The sequence below is a fragment of the Psittacula echo genome, assembly GCF_963264785.1.
Source record: "Psittacula echo genome assembly, chromosome: 5".
Classification (NCBI taxonomy): domain Eukaryota; kingdom Metazoa; phylum Chordata; class Aves; order Psittaciformes; family Psittacidae; genus Psittacula; species Psittacula echo.
The window spans coordinates 14,670,414-14,686,436 of record NC_137739.1 but is presented as its reverse complement, the minus strand read 5'-3'; the positions used below and the strand labels follow the sequence as shown (position 1 = coordinate 14,686,436).

The 16,023-nt window shown below is 42.3% G+C and overlaps 1 protein-coding gene across 2 annotated transcripts; it reads right to left on the bottom strand.

Moving 5' to 3' along the window:
- Window positions 1-224: 224 nt before the first annotated feature.
- On the bottom strand, window positions 225-15,217 carry HAPSTR1 (HUWE1 associated protein modifying stress responses). Of its 2 annotated transcripts, XM_080617102.1 has the most exons (4): window positions 14,641-15,213; window positions 13,678-13,758; window positions 9,240-9,515; window positions 225-1,178 (listed from the first exon to the last, which is right to left on the bottom strand). In XM_080617102.1, exons 1-4 carry the CDS (start codon window positions 14,858-14,860, stop codon window positions 934-936), a joined length of 822 nt encoding a protein of 273 aa, XP_080473228.1. In that variant the 5' UTR covers window positions 14,861-15,213; the 3' UTR covers window positions 225-933. The 2 variants fall into 2 exon arrangements, with proteins under 2 accessions (XP_080473228.1, XP_080473229.1); XM_080617103.1 differs by lacking the exon at window positions 13,678-13,758 and having other exon boundaries at window positions 14,641-15,217.
- Window positions 15,218-16,023: the final 806 nt, after the last annotated feature.

Genomic DNA, 16,023 nt, shown 5'->3' with positions numbered 1-16,023 from the left:
CCCTCCCCAGCAATGGGCAATTACTTCACAAGAAATGTAAAATGGAATACGGGTGCACACAAAACCTACCCCTCACTAATACTGAACAGAAAAGCCTATTTTCCAATTACAGGACATCTTTCTCTAAACTTAGGTCCGCACTGGTGCAGTCTGCACTGTGTAAGATTACCACAAGGATAATACCAATAAGTACATATATTTTATTAAACCAATTTAAAAGCCTATGAAGTTAATTGGGGAAAAGTTTAATATTGCTACTTCAGAGCACTAGAACACACAAAGTGAATCCAATGAAGATCCTTGTATTGAGTCAATATTAAGTATTAATTGCATGACCATCATAGCACCTCTTAACATTATCACACAATAATCAGTTATCAATTGCTTTTAAAACTAAAAAGGGTACAGTCCAATATTTATAACTTGCACACTGTTACTATATAGAAACTAGGTGCATGGTAGTGCTGCAAAAATGGAAGCCTGCAGTTTTGACAAAGATGCCAAGTCATGTTGTAGACAATTTCAGTCAAACTGGCAATACTGTTTAAGCTAATACTTAACACAGCAAGAAATAAAGGACAAAAAAAAAAAAAAAAAAAAGGCATTTTAAAACCAAATAAACATCTGAAATTTCCTTTCCCTTTAAGAATACAAGTAAGGTCACTTTTAGCCTTGGAACAGATACATGTTTGCCTATGATGATCTTGCTAACTACTACACAATATCTGATGTCCTCTGCTAAGAATATATTTTAAGAAAGCTGCAGTTACAAGAGGCATCTAATGTAATATCTAAAATTTCCTTTATGGCAATTATTGAATTCATTTGTCTTAAACAGTGAATATGGAAAGATGGCCTCATGTTTCCTTTTCAATAGTACTCTGAGGATCAAGTGGCTTTCAAGCAGCATGGTGGGTTTGAAGTTTTTGCAGTTTAGATCATTCTGTTGCGTTTATGAGTTGGTGAGTCTGTAATGACATCGCCACACTGGGCTGAGGTACGCTTTCTAGTTCCACCATTGTCCAAGTGGAGTGCCATTTCTTCTGATATGAAAGTGTTCAAATCAACATCATGAAGTCCATTTCTCCTTCGACTAGCATTGGAGCCACTGCTCACATGAGTGGGTGAGCCTGGGGTACTTGAGCGAACACTTATACTAGCCATTGCACCACTGAGACCTAGGGAGAAAAAAAGAGGAAGGATTTAGGTCAAATAGTAAAGAAAAGTTAGTTTCCCGTGTGTGCAGAAGGGATGACACTTATCTGATTTCTAGAGATAAGTTAAAGGCACTTCATCCTACTATTTGTGCCACACATATATATTTGTGCCACACACTTATAGTCCAGACCACACCTTCGCAGCTTTTAATCCATTTAACAATTACCAGAACTGCTTCTTATGACATTAAGGTAAGCTTATACAAAGTTATAACAGCACACTACGACAAATGCTAGCTCCATAAACATGACATGCTGCTCAAAATGATTCAAGACTTCAATACTCAATAGAGTTCAATTCAAGACTTCAATACTCAGAGTAGACCACTTCAATGTAAAAGGCTAGACCAGTAGTTACACAGAAGGAAAATCCCCTACCAAGGATATCCAGGTTAACCTGATTTGGTCAGGTCACCACCAGTCTGCTATCTTTCACTGCCTCAGTCACTAGTTCTAAAGAAAAATGCAGTGTGAGAGATCGGACAGGTACACAAGAGCTAGTTTGTAAGTTAAAGCTTTATTTTATGGCTAACACTATTAGCCAACACATTAGTATTACTAGAATTCAGAAGAGCACTTAAATAAGCCAATTGAGACAATCCCCCAAATTTGCTACTGACAGGTCGATCCAAAACACTTGTCACAGGTACCCGGCAAATACTTCAGTTTGCATTCAGATTATCAAAGTGTTTAGTTAAAGAGAAGTTTGTTTCATGTAGAAATATGGCTATAAACAAGAAAATGAATTTCATACTACATACTTTGTCTTCTGTAATGTTGCTATTACAACTGTGCAAAAGTAGGACACAAAACAAATTCAGTAAGGGCTAGTACATGAAAGCATAACAACTCTTGTCAAACTGGAATTCAGGCTCTATTTGTAGGAAACACAGGAGCTCAGAGGTGAGACAAACATCTTTTCTATCATAACTGCTTCAAATCTGAGTAGTATAAGGAAAGTGCAAGAGCATCTGTTGGCCTTAGAAATAAACTATCAAAGCTAGTGTCAAGCACAGGTCATGCAAAAAGACGAACAGCACAAGATCTACATCTGTGTATTTTTCTAGCAGTAAGAAAAAGTGAATGTTAAGCTGTCCAGAAAGATTTGCCTCAGTAACTTTCAAAATCTTGAGCCCAAACGTTCTCTCCAGTCTCAAATACTCTATACTTCTGTCCAGCCACCATACACCCCGTTTGCAAAACCATTTAATACGTATCTTCATATATGGTCAAGAAGGCAGCCAGAACTCACATGATGACAAGTAAAGCTTAACAACCCTATCAGCCACTAACAGGCCAAATAAGCCTCTTCAGAGGCTCTGTGAAGACTGCTAGAGCTATTAGATCAGTTGCTAGAAACATCAATTAGAAGGCACATTCTAAAACTATCTGCAGCAATGTCAGGTTGCTTTACAAGTAAAGACAGAACAGGCCAACCTGTATCACTGTTGAAAGAACATTTGAAACTTAGATCTTGTTAACATCACAGGCTATGACTGGGCATTGTACAACCACTAGTAGAACCAGCCACACATCACTGATGCTTCCTTAGAGCTTTTGCTTACAGCTCTAAGTAGCATTCCAACAACCCAGAGGCATGGGTTTAAGTCTGACAGGGACTCTGCAGATTTAACAACATTAAAAATCACCTTTCATTCACAACAGCAGAAAGTATTTGAACAGCACAAGCTGTCTTAGCGAAAAGGTAATTCAGAAACAAGGTTTGTTCTAGTACTCCCAGGATTAAGGTCAAGCTTAAACTCAAAACCATTACGAAAAGAGGTTCCTATACATCTACCAAAGAAAATAAAGCAGCCAATTGATGACACAGATGTATGAGCAAATATATAATTCTGAGACTATAGCTGGGATAGGCCACCAGCATGCAAAAATCACTTCACAATTTAAAGACAACAGCAAGTTCCACTTCAACAGGCACAACATACATTAGAAAAAAGTATTTATCCTGCACATTTGAATGGCAGAAAAAACACAGTGCACAGAAAGTAACAGTTTCAAATCCAAACTGACTGCAGAAATTTCCCCCATCTTATTATTCCAAGCTCTGGACACATGTTTAGCATTGTACTTCCCCTGAGAATTAACTATTTACACTATTTACCAGTCATTTACTCTTACATAACCCATGACCAAATGGCTAATACGCTGAGTTCTATCATGACATCTTTGCATTACATCTATTGCCCAAGTAAGGAGAGAAGCAATACTTAAACCCAAAATTGAAACGCGATGTGAGAATACATTTTTTGGCATCACTCAATACCTATGTTGAAGTAAAGCCTTTTCAATAACAAGCATTTTTTAAAATAGTAGGTAAAATTACAATTAAAAGATGTATCTGTAAAATGCTGCAGCATATTCTTAAACAAGCTTTAAGGTTCACAAGCAATGCCTCAAGCAGGCATTGACTTTTCAGTATCTAGGAAATATTGAATCATTGTACATTTAAACACAGAAACAACCTTCAGGAGATAATTAAGAAGTTCAAGTCTTCAATCAAACCTCATGTCAGAAGCAGAAGAGCTTCAAATTATTACTGAGACAGGAGTACAAGGAAATTGGACTTCCAGTTGCAGTTTAATCTTGCATCTCATACAGGCACTTAATACTGAACTAGTGAGTAACAGTCATTATCAAGTATGCTAGGACTGAGTGACAATTTGGTATCAGTTACTGGCAGTTAACCATACTTCATAGCACTACACATCAATCCAAGAGAGCAGAACTGTCAAATGAAACATTTGGATCAGTTTAGGATTGGGTAATCAAGCTAGCATGGAAGAGTCAAAAAGAAAATTCAAGGCATGCACTGAGATACCAAGTTGCCACTTCATGGAAACAACATCTTTGAAAACACTCAGCAATGTAATTGAGAAGATCTACTTTTGTTGACAGAGAAAGCATCTTTCAGGAACTCTGACCCACAGTTCATTTTTTCTTGGAAAGTTGTTGTAATGCAAAGAGGAATCCTCAAAGACCCATTTATTGTGAATTATTCAGAGTTTTAAGTTTTCAGTGTACTTGAACCTCTTCCCAAAGTACTTAAATCATTTAAAGCAGTAAATCAAGCAGAAGTAGATACTAGGAAATAGTAAGATGACTTAGCAACATCATTTCATAACCTCAAATTTCTGTATCATGATTAACATGACCTAATCACAGACACATCAGTTGTCTATGTAACAGTGTAGAGATTCAAACAGTTACTAAAGTAGATCTCATGACCACCTCTTAAGCCTCAACACTTTCCTTTTTAAAGGAGATATTTCCTTTTTTACTAGAGGCCTTCAAGACAATCACATGGCACTCTCTTCAAACTTCAAAGGATTGAAGTAGAGGGCATGTCTGAAATATTCTGCAGTATTCTCATTCACGCTGTATCTTTCAGCCATCAACAATACAGCATTTCATAGCCAGTAATTTCACAAAGCACTGCTTTTATCTGAAGCTACATTCTAAACCATTATAATGCTAGTAGGAAAAGCAGCAGTTTATAGACACTGTGGCTAATTTGTAACTAAGTACTCTCCAAAAAGTCTCAAGTTATTAGAATGCTTGGCTAAAAGTCTGTTTTATGGAATATGAAATACTTAAGGTAGATAAAGCTGTCAACATTAGCAGGTTTATCAACACTGGCCTAATAAACTGTAAGTAGTATTTCTTATGCACTGTAATTCATAATGGACATGGTTATTTACGCCACTACCACCATATAAGATATGGGATAACTCCTGTTCAATATAGTAACAGTATCATCTATTGTTTTCCAGAAGTTTTAATCAGGGAGTATCAAAACCCATTCACAGTGTGACTGAAGCAGGAATTAGTTATCCTCAGATAGCTACAATACAGCACACAAATTCTTGTCACTCCTCTCTCATACTCACCTTTTCATATTACTGCTCAAAGAGCAAGTTTAGCAGTACCTACCAACACAGCAACTATGATAGCTATACACACACACATACACCCCCACACACCTTTTAGCTTAAACTCTCTCAAACTAATCTGAACTCCGTTCTCCCATCCTCTCTTCTACCAAGGGCTGCTTCTCCACCCTGGTAACAACTGCTAATGTCTTACATTGCAGTTTAATACTTTGAGAATGAAGAGGCCTAATGGAAGTCAAAGGTTCTTTAAAGGGGCCAAGCCACACTCTTACAGGCTAGAGCAAAGGCTTCCCCCACTCCAAAGAGACTGAATCACATGAATGATACACAGCAATGTTAAATCTAAGGACCAAAAAAAAAAAAAAACCTAAGGAAAAAAAAAAACCCACACCAAAAAAAAACCCCAACCCCCCCCCCACAAACAAACAAAAACCACCATCACCACCCCAACACTTCTTTCACTGTGGTGTTGCCCATTCACTTAATTTGTAGTTAAGAATGTTCACATATAACGTATTTCAGCATTGCATTCTCAAGCTTGCTGCTTCTCCATACTCAAATCACAGCATTTTCTCCTCTTACACTTGGGAGAACTGTTTCTAAAACATGGAGCGCATCCTAAAATAAAAGACCAAAGCATTATTTCAAACATGGACCATGCACAGCCACCCGTACAGCAAGCCTTCATATACTGGCTACAGCCAGGCAGCAAGTGACCTGGCACACATCAGCTTTTGGGAATCTTACGCCTCCTTAGCTCAGTTTGATGCAATTCTGTCATTTGAAACTCTTCTCCTACAGAACTGGATATGACAATACACATCCAAATAACAGGGGAAAATACATCCGTACCCATGCTGACTGCAATTATATATTAGAGACTGCCAAAAGTTAAAAACCTGACTTTGTGATGCTAAACAATAAAGGTATTTATCTTCTACCACATCTTAAAATGCCTCATTCTTAATGTTCAATTCTTTAAATTCTGCAATATCAGCTGCAGAATTCCTCAAGTTTCAGAAAGAATTTATTATCTTGAGCTAGCTACTCAGCTTCTCTTCAAGACTTTAATTCAGGTATCTATACTTCAAGTTTCCACCATTTCTGTTTCAAAGGTTATCAATCAGTACAACAACAAGGCTGATATTAAAGGCAAAGATTTTTTCTTTTTTTTTTTTTTTTTTTTTTACATTTGCTAGAGTTCACACTCTCAAGACATTACTTAAACCCAAAAACCCACTCTCAAGTACCCTTTAAGGTACACTTAAGGTAAAGGATTCAGTAACAGCTGCACAGCATACATGCCATAAAGTTTCAAGAAAAGGTAGATCATATACACCCTAAACATTCTTGTGTCAGTATAGTTTTGTCACGATCATCTGGTACTTTTAGCTAAAAGTACCATATGATCATGGTAGATACCATAACAAGTCTTGAAAGCAGAACAATAGAGAAGTTTCCTTACAGCACAAAGACTATGATAACTATTATCACAAGATTAAATACTGGGTTGAAAAACCCTAGCTTTGGTTAAGCTGCCAACTACTTCACAGAGCTATATTATAGGTCAGATATAACATTTGAGGTAAAAGGCCAAGAAACCAATCTTAACAGATTTCTTTTCAAATGCAGCATACAGTTTTAAGATTGTACTGATATCTGAAGATACTCTTCTCTAATGCTTTTGTCTAAGGAAATATACCTAGAACTGGGTATTCCAGGAGTTACACAGTTATTAGCTACTTGGTGACTACAGCTTCTATCAAAGTTTTGAGACTTGATTGTCAAGAATTTACAGGTTATTAGTTATTTCTCCCAAAGAGTAAGATCAGCAAATTGTAGCACCATGGTCTTATTTTGAGAAGTGAATGAACCAACTCTGCTTTCACCAAGCTTTATTTGGTGTCACAGATCCATACCTACTCCTGCTTCACTAAAAGAGGTCTTGCTCAGGGCAGCAAAGCCCTAGTATTATCCCTTAAATCTAATCCAGCCCATCTATGTTACCAATAAATGACACCATTCCCACAGGTAGCCTACCAGCACAAAACAAAGCCTCAAAACAAAAGCCACAAAACATTCCAGTCAAAGTGCCCCTTAAAGCCTTAGGCCTGATTACTTACTGAGACTGCCATTCACTATCATCAGGTTGTATCCTCATAATATCTAGAAGCAGTAGATCACTGCCAGAAGCGAAGATAAGCATAGCCCTAAGGAGGACATTCATCTATACACACCTGAAGATCCTACCCAGATTTCAAAATCAAAACATAGTTTTGAGAAGCCCTATGCTAAATAGAAAAATAGTTTGGGAGATTATCCACAACTAATGATAAAGAGGGGGAGAAGCTGGATGAATGTAGATATTGTAGACAATAACCTAAAAATAGCTGAGGTCAAATACAAGCCTACTTACTAAATGCTTAGCACAAAAGCATTTTTGTCAAAGACTAGACTGACACTGGTATCAAGAGAACTTAATCCAGAAGGTGACTGACATGGAATCTTGTCAACCAGCTAATAAGGGGAAAAGTGCACTTCTAGCCCTTGCAGTGCCAGAGTGGGGAACTTCCTACAGTCCTCATGACCCTGTATTAGGTTATGAAATATGAAAGAAAACTTTATAGCATGGGAATTTTGAACCATGAGGTATAGAGAAGTGACTTCCACGAACCACCTCTATACAAAGTAGATGCTACGAAACAATAGTACATGAGAGCCGTATTACCAATAAAAATGCCCGAGTTTATTCTGCTTGAGAGCCCACTCTGCTGAAGCAAGTCTACTCACTTACTCCCACCTGATAGTAAGCTTTTACAGTTACAAAGCCAACTGCATGCCAGAGTCACCTATAGCATCAGAAAGCAAGATACTTTTAAGAGGGTGTATATATCAGGTGAGAGCCTGTTTCTGCAGTTCTCATGAAACTAGCTTTACCTACTGAATACGCAGTACTGGTGCACAAAATTTTCTATCCAGCTTCCAATATGAGGAAAACTGCCAAAAACTGTATGACTGGGTGGAAGCATGCTTGATTTAAATGGCAAGAGAGCAGCCAGCAAATGAAACCAGAATTAGGCTGTCACCTATACAGTAACAGTGTCTGGTTTATGTATCTTGAAAAACCACCATAGCACAGCAAAAGCAAAGACTGCATTTTCAGGAATCCACTCATCTAATTAACTCATTAATTCCATACCCCACACAATACTGAAACAGTAAAAGTTTCCTTTAAGTTTCACCAGTTGTACTTATAGATAGCTTGACTTTTTCTGCTACCTTCTAGAATTTTACATAGTATAAACCCTATGGGTGAGCTGCTTCATTTCACCTCATGAACAATTTAAGCAAGTGATAAAAATGTTCCTATTAGGTAATAGTCCAGTATAGAATAAGCTACCGAATATTGAGATCTGAAAATGAGAAGAGACACCACCACCATTGTTGGTGATGGCAAGGAAGGAAATTTAGTACAACACTGTAAGACACCTAAGCCTGAAAGTGAACTAGAACTAAGTTCTAAACAGGACTAAATTATTGCAGTGACATGCAAGTGAGGTATCCTCTTCTACAGTACCTAAGCTAGAATGTTAAACAGCACATTATCCAGCAAATAACAAGCATACTACAGTGAGGTATAGTACCCCAGAGACAGAAGCTTCACACATTAAATTCTCTCTCCAACTTCACAAAAACTTGCTAGTTACTTGCTACTAGCCAAGTCTAACATTTACCAAGTTGCTAGCATAGTATTATTATTTTCCAAAAACTATTTGCTTTAGCATTGCTATAAATGCCAAATCTGGTCAAGCTTCAAACACACTACCAAGAGTTGATACTTAACTGTTGAGTTCATTGCTGTAGAATATCACAGAGCCAAACCTCATTTTTATCTTTTCTTCATTCAAAATATTGGACTATGCACCTTTTTAGTAGCTAGTATGCCTTACACATGCAAACACTGACTCATTCTCGAGGGGAATACAAACCTTCAGCTGGAACATCAGGTACATGATATGGAACCAGCAATGCCCACAAGCCAGACATGCTTTAAGAACCTCCCCCCAACATTTTTAACCAAGTAGTATTGAAAGAAAAATAATACTGTTACCATGCAGAGCTATGGCTTCACGGAAGGGTTGCAAATCAGTCTCTACAGATGAACTAGTTTCTGTTGAAGTAGCTCGATTAGGGGATACTACAGTCAGTCTTGGGGGAGCTCTAGAATTTCTTGGAGGAGGAACTTTTCCACATAGGAAGCTGATCAAGTCTTCTCTACGAATAGTTCTTCTGCGTTTTTTAACCCAAGCTAAGACATCCTTATTCCGACGCTGATAGCCAATTTGAATTCCTACATCAAAGCTTCGCTGATGGACATCCACACTTTCTGCAAGGAGACAAAAAAAAAAAAAAGGTGTTTTAGTGTTACAGATATAGCAACATATAGTATGACACATCAGTGACACTGCCTCCTGTCAACCATGGGTAAGAAGTAATTCTTCTACAGGTTACTGTAACATAGTACCAGGTTAGCTGTAACAAGTTAGCTAGTACTGAAGTCCTATTAAACCTGAAAAGGGTACTAGCTGGAGTTGCATCCCCTTTACAAATCAGAAAGTCAACAGCAACTCAAGCACCACCAAAACTGTATTTACCATACTTGGGGTCAGTACAACAGCACCTTTCACAACACTTATATTGCCATTAAAACCACACTTTGAGCTTGTCAGTCTCAGGATGATACTCAAATCAAAACAATGCACTTTAAGAGACACACAAAGTGCACCAAAACAGCCATGAAATCCCATAAAGAAATAATGGCTTTGATTCTGATAGGCAAAGAATTTTCAGGAAACTCTGATTTCTTTCGAGTCCTTCTGGTTTCATCTGAATTTCAACTGCAGAGGCAATTCACTAGAGGACACAGTTTTAAAACTAGTTAAAACATAAGTGTCCCCAATGCCTTTTTATTAGGGAACATTCCATTTACAAAGGCAGGCTAAACAGTTTCCTTCCTCATTTAGACCCCACTGAAAATTTTATATACAAAAGTTTTAAACGCATTATTTGCAATTAATCCCTCCCCAAAATACACTTCCATTCTCCAATAGTATAACTTGTCATATCAGTTACAACTGTGCCTGCAAGAAATACTTCAATGCCTTGTATGACATTGCTTTCAAAGTACTGAAGTTCGTACTAGCTTGAGTATACTTCAGCCAACAGGAACAAGGCAGACAAACCGTATTCTGTACTCAACTATGCCTGTTCCTGTTTGTCATAAATTTTAGAGCTTTGTGAACAGCTATTTCAGTTTTATAATTATTACTGCTACATTGCTCTTACTTCACTAAAAGACACCAACATATCCACTCCAATTTCACTTTATTTCCATAGTTAATCTGGGACAGCGATTTAAGACAGCTTTTTATGTACCTGTTCTACTAATTGAAGTCCAACATAAGAGCCATTTGCCCAGAACAATATTTGATTTATTTAAGAACAGCTGTCCAAGCTATTGGTTTACAGGTGACCTACCTACCTATCTAATCTGGTTATCACAGAACAAAAAAACCACATGAAAATCATCACTATTAAATCTTATTTTTAGGCTTCTGTTCCAAGGCACCACTGCAATGGTCCGCAAAAGAGACCAAAATCTACACTAGCAGAAAAGCAGCCTTTCAAACACAAAACATAGTGAAAAATCATCTCAAAGTGATAATTTCAGAGGGGGTTTATAATATAAGCAACACAGGTACACTGAGTAACTAACCTGTTAAGTGTACTTTTAGGCACTGTAAGAGTATTTTGCCTACACTGCTTTGTAATCAAAAGGCTAGAACATTTACAAATGCTAATTCCTGTGAAAGCAATGGCAACATGACAGACCATTCCTCCAGCTATTTGATACTCCACAGCAGCTTAGACTCTAATACACTCACAGTAAAAGCTACCTAAACACTTTGGAGCCAATATAAAAACTGACAATATTCCTTTAATCAATTCCCAAAATACAATGAGAAAGTCCTTCTGTGAGATGAGGAGCCCCGCTTTACAAGAATAACCTCCTTTCCTTGTATATGAGAATGCCTTACAAAGGACTTAACTAGTTTGGAGGTCAAACTCACTGCTGAGGCAGCCCGGGCAAGTTTTAAGCATCATGACTCTAGAAAACATTAGGTATTTTTATGGTAAAAGCTACAACTACTTTGTTTACAAAAGTCAAGCTGGCAAAATACAAGCATTCAAGCTACACACATTCTGAAAATTAACATTAGCAAACATTCAGCTTTTTTTATATAAAAATAAGGTAAATTACAGGTCTACAAGCCTTATTCCACCATAAACCCAAGACTTCCTATAGCAGCCTTAAATTCTGAATCTTGCATTACAAGTCATGCCTTCACTTATTCAGTGCAATCCAGAAGACAATCAGATGTCTTTAAATGCAGCCACCAGCATCAATCAGAACCATTCATGATCCGAGACCTGCTCAGTGTGGTCACTGAGATGGTATCACTCATGATATTAAGCTTTTCCATCTATTTTCAAGAACAAAAAAAAAAAAAAAAAAAGCTGACATTCAAGACACAGCATTATCTTTACATACTATTCCTCATGTAGTTCTTGTTATAAAGAATTTTGACACCTCAAAAATCCAGGCGTTCCTCAGATCAGAAACCAGCTGACAGGGCAAGAGGCAGTTTGTGGTGTTTAGTTTATCACACCAAGTACTTCTCCAGCATTTTTACAGAGTCCTCCAAAACACAAATGTTACTGAGCATGTCAGAAACAGAAGATTTTTAAAGAGCCATGTTCATCACTAAGGAAGGCAAGTCCACATTTAGAGAATTCAACTTATCTGGTAGGCCACCATCTAGCTGGTTCTACCTGTGTTCTCAACAAATTTCTACCCATTTGGAAGCAGAAATGTAGAACCGAAAGACAGCAGTTCTAAGTAACAGAGGTACTTCAGCACTTAAAGATCTGCTTGAAGGAAAGATTTGTTTCAGGTGTTGCTTTCTAAAGTATTACATTACACCTGACTAAAGACAGCTTCCTACTTAAATTCTAATTTCCCTGTCACCACATACACACTCTTCTGTTAATCACATTACTGCAGAAAAATAGGGTTTAGTTTTGCCTATAGCACAAGTAATTTAATGCATAATTTAATTATTTAATGAATAAACGGCCTGATTTTTGTAGTAAAGATGCTGTAAGGGAGAGCAATGCCATTCTTAAAAAAAAAAAAAATTATTCCAGGCAATTTATTGACACTACCTGCTGCTACTCTAGCACCATGCTCAAGTGACTCATGTCCCAGACCACTATATAGTGATCCACTCCCTCAGGCCAAGGCCTACCCTGTTATATGACATGCTACCCCTTTATATGACCTGTAATATATACTCAACACTTAAATGCACTTTCTACAGAAGTCATCTCTGGCAGAGGGTTATGCACCTACATTTCTTCCTTGCTCTGTTCACATCTATCAGAAACCTGTTCAGCCATCACAAGCACATTACTAAGTTAAACTGCTTACAGCAAATCCAAAATGGGAAAACTGGAGACAAATGAAAGATGCAGACAGAACTATAGGTAATGCGGTACAGACCAAGATAAAAACAATATCCCACAACTCAAAAAAAAAAAAAAAAATCAAACTAGAAGAACAACTTGGACATTAAAAGTCTTATTTTCCTAGAAATGAAAGACTAACAGTGGGAATCACACCATGCCAGTTTAAGCTTCCACTGATACCATTTCCACAGAGTTTTGGGGTTTTGTGGTTTTTGGGGGTTTTTTTGGTGGTTTTGTTTTGGTTTGTGTTTTGTTGTTGGTTTTTTTTTTAAACACACTAGTAACCACTGTTTCCTCTGCACACACAAATTCTTGTGACAACCTACAGAAAAGCAGGGCTCAGAAACAGATACTCACAGATTGGAACACACAGGAAAACAGCACTGAAGCACAGCCACATGCAGAGTGCATCCCTACCAAAGTTTTGGCTAACACTGCTTTCTTACAGCCACCCTGGCCACAGTCATAATGACATTCTAGCACTTAGATTAGTAAGCTTACTTAAGAAGCCACACTGTCACAAGATGAGGGAACTTCATGACATACATCTATGCAAAATTTTACATACACTAAACCTAAACTATGGTTCACTATTTAATACACCATGAAAAATACAAAATGCAGGAAATCACAGTACTCTAATAAACTACTGCATCTTCCCTTAATTCACAAGCCTGCATCACATATTAAAAATATCCTCTTTCGAAGGTCATGAAGTAAAACAGCTTTTAAGTTATTAGTCACTGAAATGAGACAACAGAAAAGATTCAGCTACTGTCAGCTAAAAGAACCCAGGGAAAACTTTCAAGATTCAGGAAGCAGTCTCGGCTTAGATTTTATCAGGGTGAATAAGAGACATTAACAGGTCCTGCTTATGAGTAAGCCGGGGCAGGAGGCAGAGTCGGGCCCGGCTCAGCAGAGAGGGCTGCCAGGGCAGCAGGGGGAGGGCAGCCCCTTACCTTTGTAGAGGTTGGTGACCGCAGTGGCAGCGTTCTGGAAGGGGACCCAGAGGGAGAGCCCCGGCTGCTGGCACACCCGGTCTGCAGGGAGGGAAGGACACACGCTGTTTATTTTGGAGTCACCAACTCCGAACGGCCATGTTAGGTTTCGCCATTTTGTTCCACCTTCCGAAGGCAACTCGGGATCCGGGCCGAGAAGGGCGGGCCGGCAGCGGCCCCGGCCCAGGACCGGCGGCAGCGTTGCCCCCAGCCTGCCGGGGAAGCGGCCTGAGCGGCCCCCGCCCGCAGCCCCCGCTGCACAATGGGGCCGGCCCCTCACTTCGCCATTTTGTCGGAGCCTCTTCCCTGGGCTGGGCGTCGGGAGCCGCCGCCGGCAGGGCCGGGCTTCCCGGCCGGTCCCCACCCTCCCCGTCCCCGGAGCCCGACGCTCCCCGGACATTCACAGAGCTCCCCCCGCCGGCCGGGGACCTCCCGGCGCGGCCCCCCGCCGAGGCCGCTTTCAGCCGGGGCGACCTGCCTCCCCGGGGCCTCCGGTGCAGGGCCGAGTCCCACCGGCCGCCTTTGCCCTCCCATGCCAGCCGGGGTGGGGGTAGGCCGGGCTGACGCCAGAGGCAGCCCTCGGGTGTCGACGGCCCAACTGTTCCAGCGGCCTGAACCGCTCCGCTGGAGGCCCCGAAGGGCGATGTCCGGGCAGCGGCCGCGGCTCCCCCTCACGCCATTTTGTTTTCCCGTCTGCCTCTATGGACGGGCGCGGAGCCCCCAGGCCGGAAGCCCGCTCCTCCCTCTACCCGGGCCGCCACATCCCCTTTGTGCCGTCGCGGCCCTGTTCCCACCCCACCACCGGCGGCTCAGTGGCGCCCACCCTGCCGCCACCTCCCTGAGCCCAACCTAAGGCCCGAAAGAACAGCGCCCGGGCTCCTGCCCGCTAACCCCGTCCCCCCCCACCTCTCCCGCGACGCTCACCCTTGTAGAGCTGCGCCACGGCGGTGGCCGAGTTCTGGAACAGGTGCCAGAGCTTCTGCTGCTTGTGCTCCGGCTGCGCCGCCTCCTCGTCTTGCAGCTCCGGAGCCAACGCCTCCTCCTGCTCGGCTTCAGCCAGGCACTGCCGCTCCCACTTGCTGAACCAGTGCTCGGGCCCGTGCTCCTGGATCTCCGCCTCGCCTTCTTCCTTCTTGTCCTCCATCCTCCGGCCGGCTTTGCGCTCCTCGCCGCCGCGCAGGCTCGGCCCCGCCACTCAGACGCGCTCGCCTGTTCTCCGCAGCTGGGCCGACTCTACCTCACCCCCATACCGCCGAGCCCCGACGCTCGGCCGCCGGCTCCAAACACACTAAGCGTCGGCACCGCCCCGAGCGCAGTAAAACCCCGTCGGAGACGCCCGGGAACGTACCTCCGGCCAAAGACCGCCCCCAGGATTCGATTGGCCGCTACTACACCGGTACCCGTCATTTGAGCGGCACCTCCGGCTCTCATTGGACAGCCAGCACGTCAATCATGCGTGACGCTCGAACGGGGTACCCGGCCGCAAGATTGGTTATGCCCTCACACACCCGTACGCAGTGTCGTCAGCCGCTCGGCGCAGGCGCAGTGGGCTCCACTCCCTCGGCGCGGCCTAGTCCCGCCCCCTGGTGTGATGCTTCGGGTCCGCCGGCGGCTCCGCCTGGCGGCGCCCCTCACTGGCCGACGCGCCGGGGTCGTGGTCGTCGGGGGCACGGGGCGGCTGGTTGGGGGCCCGGAGCCCCGCCACGGCCGTCGCGGGGCTGGGCGGGCCGCGAGGGGGCAGGGCAGGGCGGTGTTGCCATTTTGGCGTTGAGGACTTCCCCAAGCGGGGTGAGGCGTTGCCTCGCCTCGGGCTTCCCCCGAGCCGCAGCTGTCGGGGCCAGAACCCGTGAGGTGGCTGCGGCCGCCGCGCTACCGCTGAGCGGCAGAGCCTCCTCGGGGAGGTGTTGCCTCCTCCCGGCCTGCGGCCACGGCGGGGGTCAAACCAGGCCCGAGGGAAAATGGCGGCGGTGCCTGGAAGGGCACGGCGTTGGCCAGGAGATCTGCACTGGGGACCCGAGCCTTTACGATCCCCTCGCTGCCATTCTTAAACTTACATTAGTTACCATTCCTTGCGGTCTCTTTGCATCGTACCGGAAAAAAACTCAATAGACAGACGGAAATACCGGCTTTTTGCACATGTTCAAGGCGCTTATTTACCTCACGATCTCTTAGAAACGCTCCTGTAAAAATCGTTTCCCGACCTCCCGCAGCCACACTGCTCCTGTCAATCAAAGCAAAAGCCGGCATGGGAGCCAAGCCATTAACTGCTGTAGAAGCACCAGGCCAGCAGGCAAGCACCTAGCATTC